The sequence below is a fragment of the Anopheles darlingi genome, chromosome 3 (assembly GCF_943734745.1).
Source record: "Anopheles darlingi chromosome 3, idAnoDarlMG_H_01, whole genome shotgun sequence".
Classification (NCBI taxonomy): Eukaryota; Metazoa; Arthropoda; class Insecta; order Diptera; family Culicidae; genus Anopheles; species Anopheles darlingi.
Window position 1 is genome coordinate 20,475,766 of NC_064875.1, and position 18,201 is coordinate 20,493,966.

An 18,201-nucleotide genomic window follows, 5' to 3' on the forward strand; every position below is an offset into this window, starting at 1 on the left:
CCAGCACCAAAGAGTTCTCGTTTGGATCAAATGGAGACCATGACGTATGCACCTCACACCTTCTATCTGAGCATCCGAAATTAAGCCCGATCAATGCACAATTGGGACATGTTTTGTGGCGGACATGATGGTCGAAAGAAACTTGCGGCCGCCAGAACTATGTCATTGTGTAAAATGGTGTCGATATATTCGATTTAAACCGTTAGCACTGGGGGTAAGCACGACGGTGATGGTGCCAGGGGAAGGCCACCAGAAACCAAATTGTTCAAAGGTCGATCACCTCGGGCAGACAGACACACGCAGGCCACACCGCGGTGTGTCGTACCGTGCGGTCCAATTGGCCAGAGGGAAAGGGTTTAATCATGTTCGAGAGTTTAGCCTCAGCTTCGAGAGTTTAGCTCAAGGTTGCGGTCCACTGTTTCTGTCCACGATGTTGTTCGTGTTTCTTTTTCTCCCTCTCTCTCTCTCTCTCCTTCTCAATAAAATTCAACTATTTAATCTCTTTCCCAGCCGTGTGACACAGTTTCTTGCCACTGGCATGCCTTTGGTAATCGCACGATTATCGATGACGATGGAGTGGCCAATGTGTGTAGATGGACATTTAGATGCTCACTCTACCACTTCGTTTTGGATTGTTTGGTATGAACCAATATCACAAATAACATGATCATTATCGTGTTAATGCAAAGCGAATGTATGTTGTTCCTTGATTTCTCCATCGATTTTTTGATATCTTTTCCATAACTTTTCCATAATTACGAACGTATAAACTGTTATCTATCTTTGCTGAAGGGTGGCAGTGAATTGACATGTACACTCCCTATTTTTTGTTCGTATTTTTCGCCTAGTCCTACGCCTAGTCTGCAATGGTATCACATTTTTGTAGAGGAAAAATACTATTTTTTGCTGTTTAAATATCGGTTGTTTATGACAGTTAATATGCACGAAATTTTATGTTCATGGAAAATAATTCTGTTGGATTCAGTTTGTGGTCAAGGAGTATTAAGAAATTATTTTAATCGTGAGTTATTAATCCTTTGTTTCCGCTTTTCCCTCAAGTGTCCCAATTTAGATACCATTTTGGTGTAGATTTCTTTCGGACACGCTGAACCGCGGTACAAAGTAGGAAAAATGTAAATCTACTGCTATGCCGTAAAAAATGATAACAAAATCTTCGCCATTTAGCTTAAGTAAAGATTTCCAAAAAATATGGAGAAAACTTTATTTCCTACCCTTAAAGCTAATGAAAGTTGCAGAGGAATACTTGGGTAATTCACGATTCACGTAAAGAGAAAAACAAAATGCTTGCAACCGGTGAACCCGGGGCAGGGTTTCACAGCTCCTCCCGGTCCTTCCTTTGCTGTAGCGCTTCAGGAGCTGCGTAGAGGAACAGATCGTCCGGCAAGTGGCTCTTGCCCAGGTCACCCAGCATGTAGTACCGCTGGCGAAGGAGATAGGCGGCCGCCTTCGGTTGTCGGTTGCGCGTGAAAATGCCCTTCTTATTGCCACCGACACGGGTGTACGCTGTAAGATAAGGAAAATCGTCAGCTTCTCCATGGCCATTGCCGCCGGTGTGGAGTTTGTCTTTACTCTGGGCAGTCTTGAAGTCAGCAAAGTTCCACACGAACTCGCCGATGAAAAAGTGCTGCTCTCGCAGCGCATCGAACGCCTTAAAGTGCTGGCTGAACACGCGCGTCTGATAGTCCTCCGACCAGATGTACGCAGGAAGCTGCAAATGAAGCACGTATGAGAACCAGTATCACGGAAGGAAGATACTGAAATCCTTACCATATGGAGTCCTTCCATCGTATCGGCACCGTACTCGGACATCAGAACTGGCTTGTTGTGCATCTTGTTCCAGGCCTGCGCTTCCTCTATCACGCGGTTGGTGATCATGTTAAGCCGACCAGCGTTCGCATACCACGCATTGTACCGGTTAAAGCTAATGATATCGAGGTATTGAGCCTGCAAAAGAAGTGAGGCACAGTGATAAGAACACACGAGTAATCAAAGCACCCTCAAATAGCTCACAGGGCAGCCGGCACCCAAAAGCAGTCGTGGCCGAGTGGTTAAGGCGTCTGACTCGAAATCAGATTCCCTCTGGGAGCGTAGGTTCGAATCCTACCGGCTGCGCACTTTCTTTTTCTTTCTTTACCACCTCGTACGACGATGATACTTACCGCTCGATCATCATTCACGTTTACCGCGATAGCGGCCGTGATCGGTCGTGTTGGATCTAGCTTTTTGGTGTATTCTGCCACCGCTGCAAAGTAAGCACCCGCATCGAGCCGCCCCGTACGCGGTTCATTAGCAATCGACCACATCACCACACTGGGATGATTGCGATCACGGTGAATAAGCTGCTCGATGCTTGACTTATGCTTTTGCAGAAGAATTTGGGAATAATTACTGCAAAAAAAAAAACGACCACTGGTTAGTCAAACCAGTGATGACGCGATGGCAACATTCCATCACTTACTCCGTATCGACGCTGGGACACTCGTCGATGATCATGATACCGTGCTCGTCGGCAAACTGCATGCTTTCCTCGGAGTACGGATAGTGCGAGGTTCGGTACGCATTTGCACCGACCCACTTCAGTAGATTGAAATCTTTGGTAAGCAACGCCACATCTAATCCTTTGCCACGTATCTAAAAGCAAGAATCGAACGTGAGTCAATCGTTGCTACGATACCATCCGCCTGCTAGGGTTCCATTCTCACATCGGAATCCTCGTGACGACCGAAACCACGGAAATAGATCGGTTTACCGTTGATCAGGAACGACGTGGCGTTCCACTCGAGCGTCCGGATGCCAACCTTCATCCTGTAGATATCCAGCACCGTCGGATTCGCATCACCAACCGGTGCTATCGTCGCCAGCGTAATCTCCATCGTGTACAGATAGGCCGGTTCCGGGTGCATTAGGTAGGGCCACCAAAGCTGCACCTCGGGAATGCTGGCCGTTCCCTGGAGTTGCCCTTGTGCCAAATCCTTGCTGACTAGTGTTCCATTGCGATCGTACAGTTTGACTGTGACCTGCAGATTGTCCGTCTCGTTCGAACTCGTCGTGATCTGATAGTCTACACTACCGCTACCCTCGTTCTCATCGTACCCGGTACGGATCGCAACATCCCGTATGTACACCTTTGGCACCGTATACAGCATCACCGATCGGTGAATGCCGGCATAGTTAAAGAAATCGAATGTATAGGATTGCACCAACTCCACTCCGTTGTCACTGTAGAGGAGAAGAGGCAAATAGTATCGTATTCCATTAGCTGGTCCTGGAATCTCTCGTACGATGATCATGTCTGCCACATACATTGCCTGATTGTCAACTTTTCCCTGAGGTATCGTCACCAGCAACAGCACATTATCACACAGCACCGTGATACGGTTCTCCTGACCGTACTTGAGCACTTTGGTCACCTCTGCCTCGAACGGTAGATGTCCGAACTCGTGTTTCGCGACCTGCACACCGTTGATCCACTGCAAATAGACGAAGATGAAGAATATTTAAGATCATTCTCTATCCACTGTTCCATCTTATCCTCTACCTACCACTATCGTATCGTAGTGTACGGATCCGAAGCGTATCAGCACTCGATCGCCACTCTCTCCCCAGGCACGGGGAACAAAAAATTTGCGATCGTACCACACCGTTCCGACGTGATCGCGCAGCGCAGCATCCTCGGTCACATCGTTATAGCTGCTCGGTACCGGCATCTGGATGGTCTTCCGAAACCTGGCCAGATCATCGTTGTACCACTTCTCCCGAATACCCTGCGATGGATTGTTACTATCCGATCGCACGAAGTTCCACACTCCATCCAGATTTTTCAGTTCCCGCGTTTCCGACTCACTGAAAGGCGCATCAGTTCAGTAATGAGCATGTCCATGCTGTGGCCCACCGAGTATACTTACATCGGATAGAGGAGACCCTCCGTCGAGGATTCGTTGCCTGAGGTGTACATGACTCCAAATACTGCGTTTACCATGTAACCGATCACGCCCATAACCAGGAACGTGACCACTAGTGCAAACATGGAAAGGAAATAAGAAAAGAAAATGTGATCAATATGGGGAGGAATGGGTCCAGAGGTGCAGTGCTTCAGATTTCAATAGCCGACGTGATCTTCGCTCCATTTCAAGTAGCATACCGCGGCCACCAATCAAATCTTCGAGAGGTTTGGGTGTTCTTGGTATCTGGTTTCTAGAGAACTCGCCTCAAACTCCTCTCTCGTTGAACCAATTTGAAACGATTTTCCGATAAACTACACTTGACACACGCCGGCAATTCCAGCGCCAGATGTTTAACGTAATTACTCTGTTCTCTGGAACTCGATAAGTGTTTTACAAATTACACTCTCCTGAGTGCTCGACCTCAACCGGCTCTAGGTCAGATGACGTATCGTTCTCTATCTCTCTCTCTGCCTGTCTCTCTGCCATCTTGTAGTTTATTTATGGAATAATATTTAAAATTGTCACGCAATGACGCTGGAATGGTGGCACATTCATTCTCACCGGAAAAGCGCGCACCGGCATGCAACCCCTAGCCTAGCCCCGGGGGAAAGGGATGGAAAGGGAAGGAACACACCCGTCAATGTCGATGACGTGAGCCCTAAAGGTGTGCCAGTTTTGGCCAAAAGAATCACGATCCATGGTCACACCAGGCCTTCCTCTATTTTGTTTGCTTTCAGTAACCGAACTCCTTGGCTAGTGTGTCATATGTTTCTGGTCAAATAAACCCCGACGACGGCCTCTGTGACAGCTTGTGTCATGGCGTGAGGAGTGGTCGGTTTCGTGGGATAGGTTAAGCATCGCATGCATCAGCTGCTTTAGAAGGTTAGCGTTCTCGCTCGATAGTGTTGTTCTAGCCTCTGTTCTTGCTTGCGCCCTTATCGAAAGGCGTCACCGCGTGCGATACCGTGTTTGCTTGGACCGAACGCTCCACACCCCGCCTACTGTGTGGTATTCCCAGCATTGCATCATAGGATAACAATGGGAAGGAATCACTGAACAGCACAGCAAACATGGGATTGACTTGCTGGCAATCTCCAGAGCAACCGGCGTGATGGAGCATCATCTCGCGATCGCACAGTTGAATACCCTGTTAGTAGATAAGATCGAACATACTAATGCGTGCGCGTGCGTGCCTGCGGATTACGAAGATCAGCCCATTGTTGTAACGGCACTGCGAGGGGCTCACAAACCAGATGTGAACGATCGATCCACATGTACCGCTGTGAGGCGCGATAAATTCCGATTTTTCCGTAAACATTGCTTCATCACCAGGGGGAATTCTTGGTATCCGGTATTCAATACAACCCCGATAGTGTTCGGGACGTGCGAGCCACGTACATTGCAACCTAGCCGTGACGTAGAGCGACGCGTTGATAACGGAGTGTTAGGTGAAATATAAGGTGGCTGGTGAAAATCATCACCATGGGTATCATGGTTGGTCCTGAATTCTGGTGGAGCTGGTGATTTGTTGCGTTCAGCAAATGTCGATCGCTGCGAACCACGTAAACAACACAACAACAGTTCCGGTTTTGCATTTTAGATACGCAAAAGACAAGAAGTACAGCCATCATGCGCATAGCGAGTAGCGACTAAAAACCAGACCCAGGTCTGGAGTTCTTATCTAGTTAGTTCCATTGCGACGTATTTCCATTACACTCTGGTACCAGAGGCCAGGCTGGTGTTCTGTTGCAACTTATCACCAATCGGTCTGGTGGTACTAGGAAAAAAAGGGCACGCGGAAGTCTGACGCCTGCTCACTGCGACTGCTGCTGCCATCACGTCAAAAGACAAATTGCAGCCTGGAGTGTTGCTCTAAAAATGCACACCAGGCGCCTTTTGCACAGTAATGGACAGGGTTACCTGTGTACACGAAAATGTTGCGACTTTTTCTGCATCTTCTGGCCTTTTCCGACTGTGACTCTCCGCTTGTGGGTTTCCTTGCTTGTCCGGCTTCCGCTTCACTTGGGGCTCGGCTGCTCGGCGTTAATCCTATTACGGCACTATCCACCCCTACCACCATTTTTAAATTGTGAATGCGGCCGAGAAGGATGACTTTCAAGTACGGAAAGGATTCATCACCACCTGGGGACCTGACTATGACTGTTCCATGTGTCCTATTTCCCGGGTATGTCAATGTTCTGATATATTGACAGAAACTTGGGGATTGATGATGGAGGTGATGCTCTGACGTAGTCGCAGCTGCAACGCCATTCTCCAATACCACACTCCGGATACGACAGATCCTCTCTTTTGCTGTCAGGATTGCAACTGATAGGGGTAACACTTTCTTCCAATCGTTCGTTGTGTGCCTTAAAAGCTGCCGATTAACACTTTCACGGTTTCACGGGCTCATCACAAGGACCGTCATTCGCACACGTGGCCAAGCATTAGGTTTTTTTTTTAATTCGATTCTCACTTTCGCTTTTCCTCAACCGGCGAGGACACCGCCGCATAACGCACAACCAACTCCAACGACCATCGACATGCAAATGCCGCCCATTCATCCGTATGCCCCACCGGCTGCCCCCCCATGCCATTAGAACGCTTGTCGATACCGTGGGTACGTACGTGTGTGTGTGTTTGCGTCCGTAAGCCACATGTGGTTTATGAAACCGGGAGGAGTGTTCCGCGGTTCTAGAGCGAGGGGTGAACCATCGGTCTAGTCTCGGTGCGATACGACGGCATATTACATTGGCCAGCTTCTCCGGGGGGTGGAAGAGGGCATGACCTGGAAAGGTGCAGATAGTCCCTTCTCTCTTCCCTCCTTGCCTCTCTCGGTGATAGAATGCTTTCAAATCGTGCCCATTTTGTGATAACATTTCACGTAGGTCATGCCGAACCAGCGCCAGAGTATTTAGAGATTAATGAAGCGTCCGCGGTCAAAATGCTCAATTCTAGATGTGCATCATAATTGGTTCTCAGTTCGTTGTTTGCTTGATAAATGAGAATGAATGAAATATAAACGAGACGTATTGCAATGCAAAGTTTTTCATCGTAGTAGGCGTAAAAATGTTCAAAATCTTCAGGAGATTCTTTTCCTTGTTCCGGAAAGAGACACGGTTACGGGCCAGGGTATAAAAAAAACGTGACGGATCGTAATCGTGTTGAAAGTGAGAGCCATAACCGCAGACCTCGCACCAGCCTTACAGCGCACAACCTCAGCACTGTTAGACGGCTTTTTGAGCTTGATTTTTTTAGTGAAGAACTAAACTAAATTAAAGCGGTGTATTGTGAGGTCTGACTGGCTTATCATCGCAAAAGACAGGACTTATCGATAAGGGAGATGATTTTCCTCCATTATAATGCTCACTTCCACCCACTTGCAGCCTTGAATATGGAAAAATTGGATCAACTGGGAAAAATTAGAACACCTTCTTTACAGTACTGACCTGTCACCCTGTGATTTTCGTGTCTTGTCTCTCGTTTTTATCTCATTTTTACTCTTGTTTCTTTACTGCCGTTTCTACTCATTATTTTTATTAGTTTTATCTAATAAATATTAAATCGCTTTTAATTCCATTTTATATAAAGCTTGGAACAGGTAATATTTGGCCGCTTTTGTTTAATCATTGCTGCGCGCCTAGTGGTCACTTTGCCTGTTTCTGTTGACAGCGTTTTAATTGTATCTGTTTTATTGTAATCTGTTTATTTAGTGGTAAATTTTTTGTCAAAATTGGTCTATGCCTTCAAAAGTTATCGCCGATGGAACGCAAAAGGAGAAAAAAAAGTCTGCACACTCACTGTAAAAATTGGATTTGGCTGGAGAAAAGTCGACATAACAGTTCGGGAAATATTTTTAAAAGAAATTTAAAGGTCATAAAAGCTATAAAATAACCAAATAGTACGCTGGAGCACAGCTTTATTACCCAAATACGTGCAAGGGAGCTTGTTCCTACACAAGTGTTGACCAAATTCAAACCATGTATTTCGATGGACGGTGCAACACACGTAAAAATGCTATTCAAAAAATTCCAGGCAACAAATTTGACTTTGCAATCATAGAGGGAACGATTTGGAAAGGGTTTGGTTTAATTACGGAGATAAATTTGTCCGTAAGATGATGATTTGGCATGGGATCTGAAATTGTTGCGACAAATCAATTGTTTTCACCATTGGGGTAACGTTCATTCGAAATTTGTGCAAGAAAAGAGTATCTACAGAAAAGGATTTTGTCATTCATCTTTATACATCATATTTTGGCTGAGATATGACCTATTTTGTGCGGCCAAGTATTAACTGTTCCAAGCTTTAATCTAATAAATTTTCAATCAAGTCGCTTAAATTCATCCGATTTATATTTTAAAACATTTGATGTGTTGCTTTTGATAACATTCAGGTAGAAAAATGCATAGAAACTGTTATTCTAGCTTGTTACAAAAACTATACCAATTTTTTATCGAACAGTTTTGCTAGCCCCAAGTAAATAAATATAATAAATCCATGAAACTAAAAATTTGTGTTTGTGCAGGTGATTTACAATCATAGAAGAACAGTTTCTGTTTGCACAACTCGAGCCGTACCTCGTTCTCTGGTCGTTTGCTATGAACTATGAATAAAAGTTAGCACAACAATATAGAACGAACCCCATTTTCCTCATCAACACACACTGCACAATCATATACGTGACCCGCGAGGGGATCGCCATGGAAAACGTTCCAAAAAAACCCGGCATGGCATGATGGTGCTCCTTACCACGTGCTCCGATAGCCATTTAATCTTTCTCAGCCGCCTCAATCGGAGCATGGTATGATGGCCCAAAACGCCACTCATTGGACCACGGAATCAGGTACCACCACCGTACCTTACGTCTACGATGTCCCTAATCAATTATCCGGGAGCAAAGATAACAGACCCCCCCCCCCCCCCCTCCGGTCACAGGTTCCGCTCGCTGATCACGCACGCAATCAACTCGATACTTTTCTTGCGACCACTACTGATCGCGGCTGATCAGTTCTCGGCTGCGTTGGAATTCCTACCTATCGCTGCAGTGACCAGCAGGCGCATACGATGATCGTGCTGTATCTGCCGTAACCGTTCTAGCTTCCGGCGCCGCTTTTGCCGCTGCTCCTGCTCGATGGCCGCCACCAAACGCTTACGTTCGCCATCACTGGCTGACGGGGCAACCATCGCTACACACACACACACGCACAGACTCCTCCTCTTGTCGCTGTTTACTTTGCTGACGTTTGCGTCAAAAGCAACAGCCTTGATCGTTACCGGAAGCAGGTGCTGTTGGGAGCATATTTATGTTGCGATAACTTCCGCAACCTACGGCACCTTATCACAAAGGATAAACACACACACACCGTGCCAAGGCACGATCAGCACAGAACAAATCACAATCGAAAAAAAAAACACAACAAGCTGATCAAACAACTGAACCCGATGAAAGGGGGAATCGACTGGAACGGTGGAAGGGTTTTTTGACGTTGCCGACCCGCAAGGTACCCGTCAGATGACTGAACAACGCGTTGTTTGATTTCCAATTCTGGGATGAAATGTGTCACCTCGACGACGACGTAGAGAACGACCAACACCGAGCAGGCCATGGTACTTAACTTATCGCAAGTGCGCCCAAACCAAAGAAAGATAGTGCATCGTCCGTCCACGGGGCGACAAAGCCTTATCATCCTCACCATCCTCGAGGCCGACCCGATAAGAAGCGCGCGGCTCACGCGATTTATCGATTGTGTGGCGGCGGCGCGCGCGCGGCATTGCGTCGCTACTTCTACTACTGCTACGTTCTCTGCCGTGTGATCGGATCTCCATGCTGCAATCAGTTAATGCTGGTGGAACAGCATAAGCGCAGCACCACCGACCCACCTCCCCAGGCAACTCGGTCACCTCGGTTCTGTTAACCCAGTTAACCGAACGTAATCCTCGATAACATAGCGAGTTGCACAATGCTCTGGCACTGCTGGAGACATTCTGATAAGGCCACCCGTTCTGAATAGAAGCCACACAACACGGTTTTATGGTCTCGTCACGCTCTAGAGAGCCAAGAGCTGTCGAAGGTCTCTCGAAGGGGGAGTGCGGCCACACAACAGCCGCATCCATCCAGGTTGTCACCGTTACGGTTACGCAAAGTGCCATGTCGAAGTGGAGCTCCTGAAGCAGCAGCAAATGTGTCACATTATCGTGTGCTCAAGATGATATCGGTCATTGGGTAATGGCTCTCGTTCACACCTTCAAGTTATTAACCTGATCGCAGGATCGCACTACTCCACGGATCGAATGAGGTAATGGTGATGATGATGATGGTGATGGATCGAATGGATAGCTATAATATGGATAGCATATAATGGGGCTGTCGAGAACAAGATCAAGGTGATCATGTCTCGCGGCCATGCTGTCTAGAACTCGTCACTCCGCGGTGCTGATTGATCGAGCGAATCAATGATCTTTTCGTGGGGAATAGAGCCTACACCGAATCGGGATGATGTGATCCCGGTGATCGTATATACGGCTCAATTCGTGAGATAATTACGATCACCTTGCCGCGACCGACCTAGCGTTGATTAGCGTTGATTCCTCGCTCTGTGGACCTCGTGCGCCAGATCAAACGAAAAAGGGACGAGGCATATGAATCTATCTCGCTAAACACTAATTCATCATGTTTACCGGATTCACACGATCTCGGCGGTTTAATCTGCATCGTATTATTATTATTTTTTGTTTGTTTTACAAACGATCGTGATCAAGTACAAAAAGGTGACTCCTGCTATAAAGCGAAAACGACGATATCCGCCTTGAGTGACCTTTTGTCGGGGCTTGTTCTGAGATTTAATGATCCAACCGACTGCTTTAAAAGAGCGAAACTTGTTTGAAGTTCTATTTACCCATCGCTGGTGGACGTCCATTACGGCGCCGTACTATGCGTACTACTGCTCCTGCTCCTGATGCTGCTGCTGCTGTCCACATTGTGCGTGCGTGTGTGTATGTCAATTGTCGATTTCACGCACGAACGCACGGAAAACAATAATCTAACTCAATTTAACAGCACACAAACCACAAGATCGTTTCGGTGCTTGGAAGGCAGCAGCATTAACAAGGGAGGACCCAACAACTATTGGACTGTCCCCTCTCCCGGGAGGCGAATGAACCCCACTAATCGTGCCCGAGGGCTTACTAACTAGAACTCGCGACACCAGAACCGATCAGCTGCAAGTACTGCACTACACACACGGAGCGAGAGAGAGCGGGAGTGATCCTCACCGACGGGACCACGACCGCGACGATCGATCGTACCGGCGAGCCGTTTAGCGTGGTTCTGGCACGTCTGGTACCGCAGCAGACGCTACTTGTACCCTCGCATCATGACGACCCTCCTCCCCTCCGCCCACTCTTCCTCGTGCTGCTTCCACCCCCTAAGGCTTGGATATCGGTACAAACGCATACAGCTTGAAATGCGTACGATTACTGTCGTCGTCGTTGTTGCTCCTTTTGGTATCGTTTCGGCTTTGGGCTCTGTTTACCCTGCTGATGGTGATATGTGCGTTTGGTCTGATGGTGGTGACGATAATTTTGTCCAATTACCAACCTCCAGCACTAGCCGAAGGGCTGGGAAGGTGCCTTGTCTGTGTTGGTGAATTCCAGGACAGCGGCGGCGTAGATATTGATAAACAAAGTGGCACGCGTGGGGGAGAGAGATAAGACAAGAGTGCGAAGCACCTTTGCAGCAGGGTTCGCTAAAGGATTCTCATTACCTGTATTCTTCTTGTATTCGGTATCATTTCTTTTTAATTCTAGAAGATTGTCCTGTAGTGGTAAAGGACATTTGGCGCGCATTTTGATCCGGAGGGGTTGCACCACGTGCGTGTCCGCACGTGCAACATTCAAATTTAAAACTCCAATTTTCACATTTTTACCCACCCAAAACGCTTTACAGGCATTGCAGGCATTGAAATCTGATTACTAAAGCCACTAATTATGAAGAAACACGTCTCACTGAGGTAAAATAATGGTACAAAGTTGCACACAAATTCAAATGACGTCGAAACACAATTCAACCCAGCACTATTTTATGTTGATTCGAGACTTACCTTCGCACACCGTCAGCAATGCGCTGATGCACTCGCGTTCAATGGATCGCCATCGGGTGAATGTGGTGGAAAGTCTGGCAGGAATTTTGGACGAAGTTGTGGCCAACATTTACAATACCGCATCAGCTGATTTACACTTTTCTTCCACGATTTGAACGCAATTTTCTCTCTCGCGACAAAATATTAGTGTTTACATTCCAATGTCGTCTAAATCGGAAATGGCATCTAAATGGATTCCGTCTAAACAAGTGACAGCGGACAATGAAGTTCGAATTAGAAGTTTGAAAGTTTCCGTTCAGCAAACCAAGAGCAATAAATAATAATAATCGTGATTAAGAGTTAAGATATCAAGATTAGAATTCACCCTCAATGCTCTCTGGCCCTTATGCAAATCCAGTAAGATGTTGGATTGCAACTGAAAGTTCAATTACATAAATAATCACTACTTTTTCTTAAAAATCAAAATATTATCGCTAATATTCACTGATCATTGATTAAACACTGATTTTCAGATATAACATCTTTAATATGTTTTTACCCTCCTCTCTCTTTATCTAATTAACGTTCCTTGGTCCTCATAATCCTGTGGTTGCTAGGGGAAAACTCTCCAAAACCGGATGGTAACTGAGCGGCTATCAATTAACAAGCAGTCGTGGCCGAGTGGTTAAGGCGTCTGACTCGAAATCAGATTCCCTCTGGGAGCGTAGGTTCGAATCCTACCGGCTGCGCATTCTCTTTTACTCTCTCGCTCGATATCCTCTACATTTTTTTATTTTTTGCAACGAGAGATACCCATCAACGTTGGATGCTGTTTGATTGAACATTAAAGAATGAAGGCGGTCGAAAGCTATATTTGCGGGCAATTAATTGATTGTCTAAAGACAAGCAGACAGGTCTTTTTTGATGATAATAGAAGCAAAAGAGAATGCGCAGCCGGTAGGATTCGAACCTACGCTCCCAGAGGGAATCTGATTTCGAGTCAGACGCCTTAACCACTCGGCCACGACTGCTTTTGGGAGCCGACTGCCCTGTGAGTTATTTAACTGTGCTCTGATTACTCGTGTGTTCTTATCATTGTGCCCCACTTCTTTTGCAGGCTCAATATCTCGATATCACTGCCATTAACCGTCGAATCATTGGAAGGATCCCATAAGACAGGACATCCAAATCTACCGCCGATAAAGTTTCTTAAGCACAATGCTCCTTGCGTGAATCGTTTACCAAATATTCCTTTCCTGCGACTTTAGTTAGAATGAGCGGTACGGAAAGCAGTATTATCATTTTTTAGAAAATCTTTACTTATGCTTATTAATGTATGATGGAGTTCCGCTCGGTTACTTTCGATTTAGTCGGTTTGTGAACACAAGTTGGTCCAAATCCCCGTCGTCCTCTTGTTCCGGTGGTTCCACCAAGCGAAGGCACTCATCGGCAAATTCTACGAACAGCGGTTCCATCATTGCCACCCGTATCGAATTCATTCCGCTCCATCCACAATCTACTTCCTGTAGTAGTTGCCGTAAATGCCGGTTAGCGAGCAGATTCTTCAGGTGTTCACTTTGGCCTGAAGAGAGTGGAAAACAGTGTTAAAGGAAAGCTGTGCGTAGACTTCGGGCTTCCTGCCCTACCTAACAGTTCCAGCTTCTCTTGCGGGACAGTGTCCACCGTGGTAAACAGCAGCGGTTTCGCGGGTTGACGATCTTCACGAATCTCAACACCGGTTTTCGGTTCCTGTTGTGGTGGTTCGCACGGTTTCTCCTGATGCACCCGGTAACATCCCACGGAACAGCTTAAAAAGGTAATAAATGTATCAGCTATTAAACGAATACCTCACTAACAATCCTCGTGGTTACTTACTAGGGAAGGTGGCAGGTTTTGCATTTATATTTCCGCTCGTTCTCGTTACAAATTTCACATTTTGTCTGCATTTTGTGGATACCAGGTATTCGGCCGCAGATTTCTGTGCTCTCTATGCTTGATTGCTGCTCGGATTTATAAAAGGATTCTTTTAGGCAGAGGAACAGATAAAATTCTTTCCGCGCTTTTTACGACGTTTTTTAACCAAAACACGCGCCGCAATCTCAAGTGCGCTTCAAATTTCAACTCAGCTTTAGCACGATTTCACAAACGTTTTATGGCACGCGCTGATTTTATAGCACCTCGAAATTCGAGTAGTATAGCACTCAGCGAGCACTTTGGTCGAATTTCTCGCTGTTTTTAGTTCGTTTACTCTAAAATTGATTGATTTGCGTGACAAAGAAGTGAACAAAATACCGTTTACAAAGTCCGTTTAATTAACACTTCTCCGAAGGCCAACGCAGAATACTGTAACCGAAAAGTTGCTCACGAAAGTGGTGCAATATTCAAATTATCTATTTAGCCTGGAGGTTCCCAGCGCCCCAGTGGCCTAATGGACAAGGCACCGGCCTCCTAAGCCGGGGATTGTGGGTTCGAGTCCCATCTGGGGTAACCGTCTCTGAAACTCTTTTTTTCTCCTTTTTGCCATTTTAACCCTTCTCCTCCTATGTGAGGTCATATGGCTTTTTACCTCACGAAATGTTGTTTCTTTGCTCCCATTCCAGGGTATTCCGTCATTTGCACCTGCCGCCGCCAAGGGGTAAGTGAAATCAGGCTGAAATAGGTGTCGATGATCCATGATCTCTTCGCCCGATGATCCTCCCACATGCACCCGCGAATCCGCTTATGGAGGATGACCACGGTTGAAAGTTGTTTGGGCCTGGAGCGTCGCGACACCATTTAAAGTCATCTCTTCTGTCCTCCGCTGCTGAGGATGCATTTTAATTCTCTTCGAATGGTGCGAGCGAAGACCCCAGGAAGCCAGGAATGATCGTGCGAAAACTTATGAATGAAATCCCGGCCCCGTTGCCTGTGTTGGTTGTGCTGTGTTCACGGATGCGCGGGCACGGGGAACCGGTTTTTCGCCGAAAACAGCATCGACGATGGTCAGCAGCATATCCGCCTCAGGTCGTCTGGTCGATGACATTTCGAATGGTACCGAATGGATTCCGGATCTGCGTTCGTGTATCGGCACGACCGAGGATTGCGCAATGATGTCGCCGTCGCCGTCGTCGTTGTCACCTCGTCACCACCATCAAAAGCAAGTGCATAACGGGGAATGGGTATAGGGGGCGAGATCGATCGTGATCGTATGGCACGCAATGTGACACGCAACACACACGATCGTGGTTATGCAGCGCTCGCGGCACGCGTGTCGATCCGTTTTGCGTCATGGTGCAAACTGTTGACAAATTGAGTTATTTGGTGAGAGAGGGAGAGAGGAAGGTAACACCTCGCTAGATGCGGAATCCGGAGGTCCGGTGTCATACCTCCATCGAGGGGCTCTTTGGCGTACATCGACCACCGCAGGCCGGCCGGCACGCGCGATCCGAGTGGTACTTAACATTTATGACAGAAACGACAACGCTCCTCTCGACACACACACACACTGTCAGCCATTGTTTGGTAGCTGCTTGGTTTTAGGCCGTTTCGCACAAAGTGCCAATTACTGTTTTGGACCGGTTTCGAGAGATACGGAGACCACCACTACCACACACCTACGCGGGAGGTTAATCGAGTGGAAACCCTAATTGCTCTTCTCATTTTCGCATCAAATTGAATCACTTTCGCAACCAACGGGCACCCCGCCCGGTGCTCAAGAGGATTTACTTCAATCTAAACCAGAGCCAGAGGACAACATTGTATGAGGGACTGATAAAAAAAAAGGTTACCTCTCCGAGGTGCATTTTTCGTAATGCAAATGGCCATCGATCAAACCGCCGGTCCGGTTGGAGCATGCGAAAAAAAAAACGCTTCAATCGCCGGTGCTAATCCATCAATCGTTGGTGTATCGTCGTCGTCCTGAGGCGACCTGTCTCGTCCTGATATCCGGGGGTCACGGTGCATCCCTCGTTTGCTTATCGAGAATGGGGTGTTGATGCAGCTTCCGGTTCACTAGTTCTCCACTAGGCACAATATCCCCGTTCCCGGTCAATCGATGGACCACTTTTTCTCGTCCAGCGAGCCGTCGTCAACGGAGGACATCAAAAGAAGTCCTCAAAAACCTCAAATCAACGGCACCTGGTTGATGTTCCTGTTCTACCGATAGAGTGTACGCTGGGGAGGGGGTGGGGCTTTAGTTGGTTAACGAATCGGCAACATTCTGGTTGTTGCTAACTGGTGCTACGGTTCAATTAGGCCACTAAGCGCAGAAGGCTAGCAAATTGAGGGCACGGAATGGGGGTTGGAATTGAAAAATGTGAAATCACTCTGCCAGAACGGTTCTACTTTTTAAGTGGAAACATTAACATTTATAGTAGGAATTAAGAAATTGTCTGATACTTTGGGGACCGTAGATTCGGAGAACTCAATATGTTGGTGATGTGTAGGTCTAGTTGTGTACCGATACTCGCAACTCATGCGCGGCTCGTTGGTCTAGGGGTATGATTCTCGCTTCGGGTGCGAGAGGTCCCGGGTTCAATTCCCGGACGAGCCCGATGATGGTGGAACCTCTTTTTGTCGGTTTTTTTTCGAGTTTAATTTTTTACCCTCTCTTTCGAGCTCCACTTTCGCATTTCAATGGAGCGAAAGAGCTTTTACTTTTGTGGCTTTGCATCCGGTTTGACCACTACTCCAACTGGGCTCACGGGTGACACAATTGGCTTCAAACAACGGCAAGAGGCCATGCTCCTCATGCTCTCCTTTGCATACTGTGCCGCGTGTGACGCGCAAGGTCGTGATTAGAAATTCGTCAAATTCCAGCTCCCATTAGCGATCATTAGCGAGCATCAGCAATCCACCAAAACTCACGACCTTATCTTGGAACTAGTGTGACACCATGAAATAATGGCCAACGTCTACAATGTCTTAGCTCACTTTTTTTAAAATTCAGTTTGTTGCCGATGGTTCCACTTCAAATGGCTTCAACCTCCGTTGAATAAAGATAAGCTGCTGCATAAAACCGGAAATCTCAAAGCAAATTCCCTCAATTCTGCTGCCTATCTGCGCCGACAAGGTGCAGGTGCTGCAGTTGGCCCTTTGGGGCCAACAACAAAGTTATTCTATTGCTGCAGTTAGCAGTCTGGCTGCTGGCAAACAGCGCGTCGTCGTCGTCGTCGTCGTCGCGTCCGGTTCACCGGATTTGTAATTGTAACTTACGCCATTGTAATGATTACAGCCACCTTAAGCCATTTGGAGCGCATTCCAGGCGGCGTCCCCTGTATGCGAATGCGAACCTTTGAACCGTTGGTGGCGGGTCTCTCGCCTCCCATCCGAAAGGAGATCATTCGTAGATTACGAATCGGGAATAACCGAAAGATGGCCGCCCCTGGCTGTACCGGCCAACCTTTTTCTCGGTGCATGTGTGTGTGTAAGGCTACGATTTGATTTGTGAATGCGTAACTTGCACAAAATCTACTGCTTCCTGTGTGTGTTCCCGGGAACCGCAGAGTCACCCCAGAGAAGCCTCCGAGCCCGAGAGAGGGCCCCAAATGAGGCCCGGGATTTTTGGCTCGCTTCCATCGGCCAACAATTCACCAATGGACCGAAGGGAGGGGAAGGGGACCCAGGGGCCTCAGGGGCTAGAGAGAAAACAAATGCCAAAATGTTGCTAGAGAGCCCCAGCAGAAAAGAGATTTATCGTGCATATTATCGCTAGGCTACCAGAAGGAGGATCACCGGTCAGGTCCCGGGGGTATCCTTACACGGGGATCAAACGACGCTAACCTCAGGGGACACAAACAACACAGGGTCCCAAGGCGCCCCAAGGGAGGGTTTGGGATCTGACGCACGCACGCAGGACCCATCCCCGAAATCGGGTGCATCTCCGCCAACGGAGTGCGGTGCATCCGTTATCCACCATCCCCTTCCACTGGTGTGTTCCCCTGGTAGTATGCGAATCTCGGTGCCTCGGTTCGGTTGTTCTTTATTTTGGGGCCCGGCGAGCAGCGTTTCCGGTCAGGTTTTTGCAAAGTAAATGGGCCGCACTCCTCACTCCATAATGTACAAGAAATACCCTAGCTGCTGCTGCTGCTGCTGCTACAGGGGCTGGTGCTGTGGTCATCCAAGCAACCGCTGAGCAGACAGAAGAGGGAAGGAACGGGGGGGTTTACGACTTACTG

The 18,201-nt window shown here is 47.4% G+C and overlaps 2 protein-coding genes and 5 non-coding genes across 12 annotated transcripts; 4 read left to right on the plus strand and 3 right to left on the minus strand.

Moving 5' to 3' along the window:
• Positions 1–1,180: 1,180 nt before the first annotated feature.
• On the minus strand, positions 1,181–12,255 carry LOC125953746 (beta-glucuronidase). Of its 6 annotated transcripts, XM_049683505.1 has the most exons (11): positions 6,442–6,486; positions 5,886–6,035; positions 3,927–4,035; positions 3,564–3,864; positions 3,325–3,491; positions 2,724–3,240; positions 2,480–2,652; positions 2,181–2,409; positions 1,789–1,965; positions 1,591–1,729; positions 1,181–1,524 (listed from the first exon to the last, which is right to left on the minus strand). In XM_049683505.1, exons 1-11 carry the CDS (start codon positions 6,476–6,478, stop codon positions 1,334–1,336), a joined length of 2,190 nt encoding a protein of 729 aa, XP_049539462.1. In that variant the 5' UTR covers positions 6,479–6,486; the 3' UTR covers positions 1,181–1,333. The 6 variants fall into 6 exon arrangements, with proteins under 6 accessions (XP_049539462.1, XP_049539465.1, XP_049539466.1 ...); XM_049683508.1 differs by lacking the exons at positions 5,886–6,035; positions 6,442–6,486 and adding an exon at positions 12,068–12,255; XM_049683509.1 differs by lacking the exons at positions 5,886–6,035; positions 6,442–6,486 and adding an exon at positions 10,865–11,343.
• On the plus strand, positions 2,052–2,133 carry Trnas-cga (transfer RNA serine (anticodon CGA)). The gene has a single exon. It is a non-coding gene; the product is annotated as a tRNA-Ser (tRNA).
• Positions 12,256–12,713: 458 nt separating the features above from the next.
• Trnas-cga (transfer RNA serine (anticodon CGA)) lies at positions 12,714–12,795 on the plus strand. The gene has a single exon. It is a non-coding gene; the product is annotated as a tRNA-Ser (tRNA).
• A 200-nt stretch (positions 12,796–12,995) lies between these two features.
• Positions 12,996–13,077, minus strand: Trnas-cga (transfer RNA serine (anticodon CGA)). Its single transcript has one exon. It is a non-coding gene; the product is annotated as a tRNA-Ser (tRNA).
• LOC125953766 (zinc finger HIT domain-containing protein 3) lies at positions 13,014–14,105 on the minus strand. The gene is made up of 3 exons (XM_049683539.1): positions 13,922–14,105; positions 13,693–13,853; positions 13,014–13,628 (listed from the first exon to the last, which is right to left on the minus strand). Exons 1-3 carry the CDS (start codon positions 13,990–13,992, stop codon positions 13,402–13,404), a joined length of 459 nt encoding a protein of 152 aa, XP_049539496.1. The 5' UTR covers positions 13,993–14,105; the 3' UTR covers positions 13,014–13,401.
• Positions 14,106–14,460: 355 nt separating this feature from the next.
• Trnar-ccu (transfer RNA arginine (anticodon CCU)) lies at positions 14,461–14,533 on the plus strand. The gene has a single exon. It is a non-coding gene; the product is annotated as a tRNA-Arg (tRNA).
• A 1,972-nt stretch (positions 14,534–16,505) lies between these two features.
• Positions 16,506–16,577, plus strand: Trnap-cgg (transfer RNA proline (anticodon CGG)). The gene has a single exon. It is a non-coding gene; the product is annotated as a tRNA-Pro (tRNA).
• Positions 16,578–18,201: the final 1,624 nt, after the last annotated feature.

What these genes read in the sequence shown, in the direction of transcription:
- LOC125953746 (XM_049683505.1), bottom strand. Translation starts at nt 6,478, where the DNA reads ATGCGGCGGTGTCCTCGCCGGTTGAGGAAAAGCGAAA. An exon ending in AAAGTTGACAATCAGGCAAT is followed by an intron (nt 3,241 to 3,324) that starts GTATGTGGCAGA and finishes TCTCCTCTACAG; the next exon opens with TGACAACGGAGTGGAGTTGG. An exon ending in TGACTTCAAGACTGCCCAGA is followed by an intron (nt 1,525 to 1,590) that starts GTAAAGACAAAC and finishes CTTATCTTACAG; the next exon opens with CGTACACCCGTGTCGGTGGC.
- LOC125953766 (XM_049683539.1), bottom strand. Translation starts at nt 13,992, where the DNA reads ATGCAGACAAAATGTGAAATTTGTAACGAGAACGAGCGGAAATATAAA. An exon ending in AAAACCTGCCACCTTCCCTA is followed by an intron (nt 13,854 to 13,921) that starts GTAAGTAACCAC and finishes TACCTTTTTAAG; the next exon opens with CTGTTCCGTGGGATGTTACC. An exon ending in AGAGAAGCTGGAACTGTTAG is followed by an intron (nt 13,629 to 13,692) that starts GTAGGGCAGGAA and finishes CACTCTCTTCAG; the next exon opens with GCCAAAGTGAACACCTGAAG.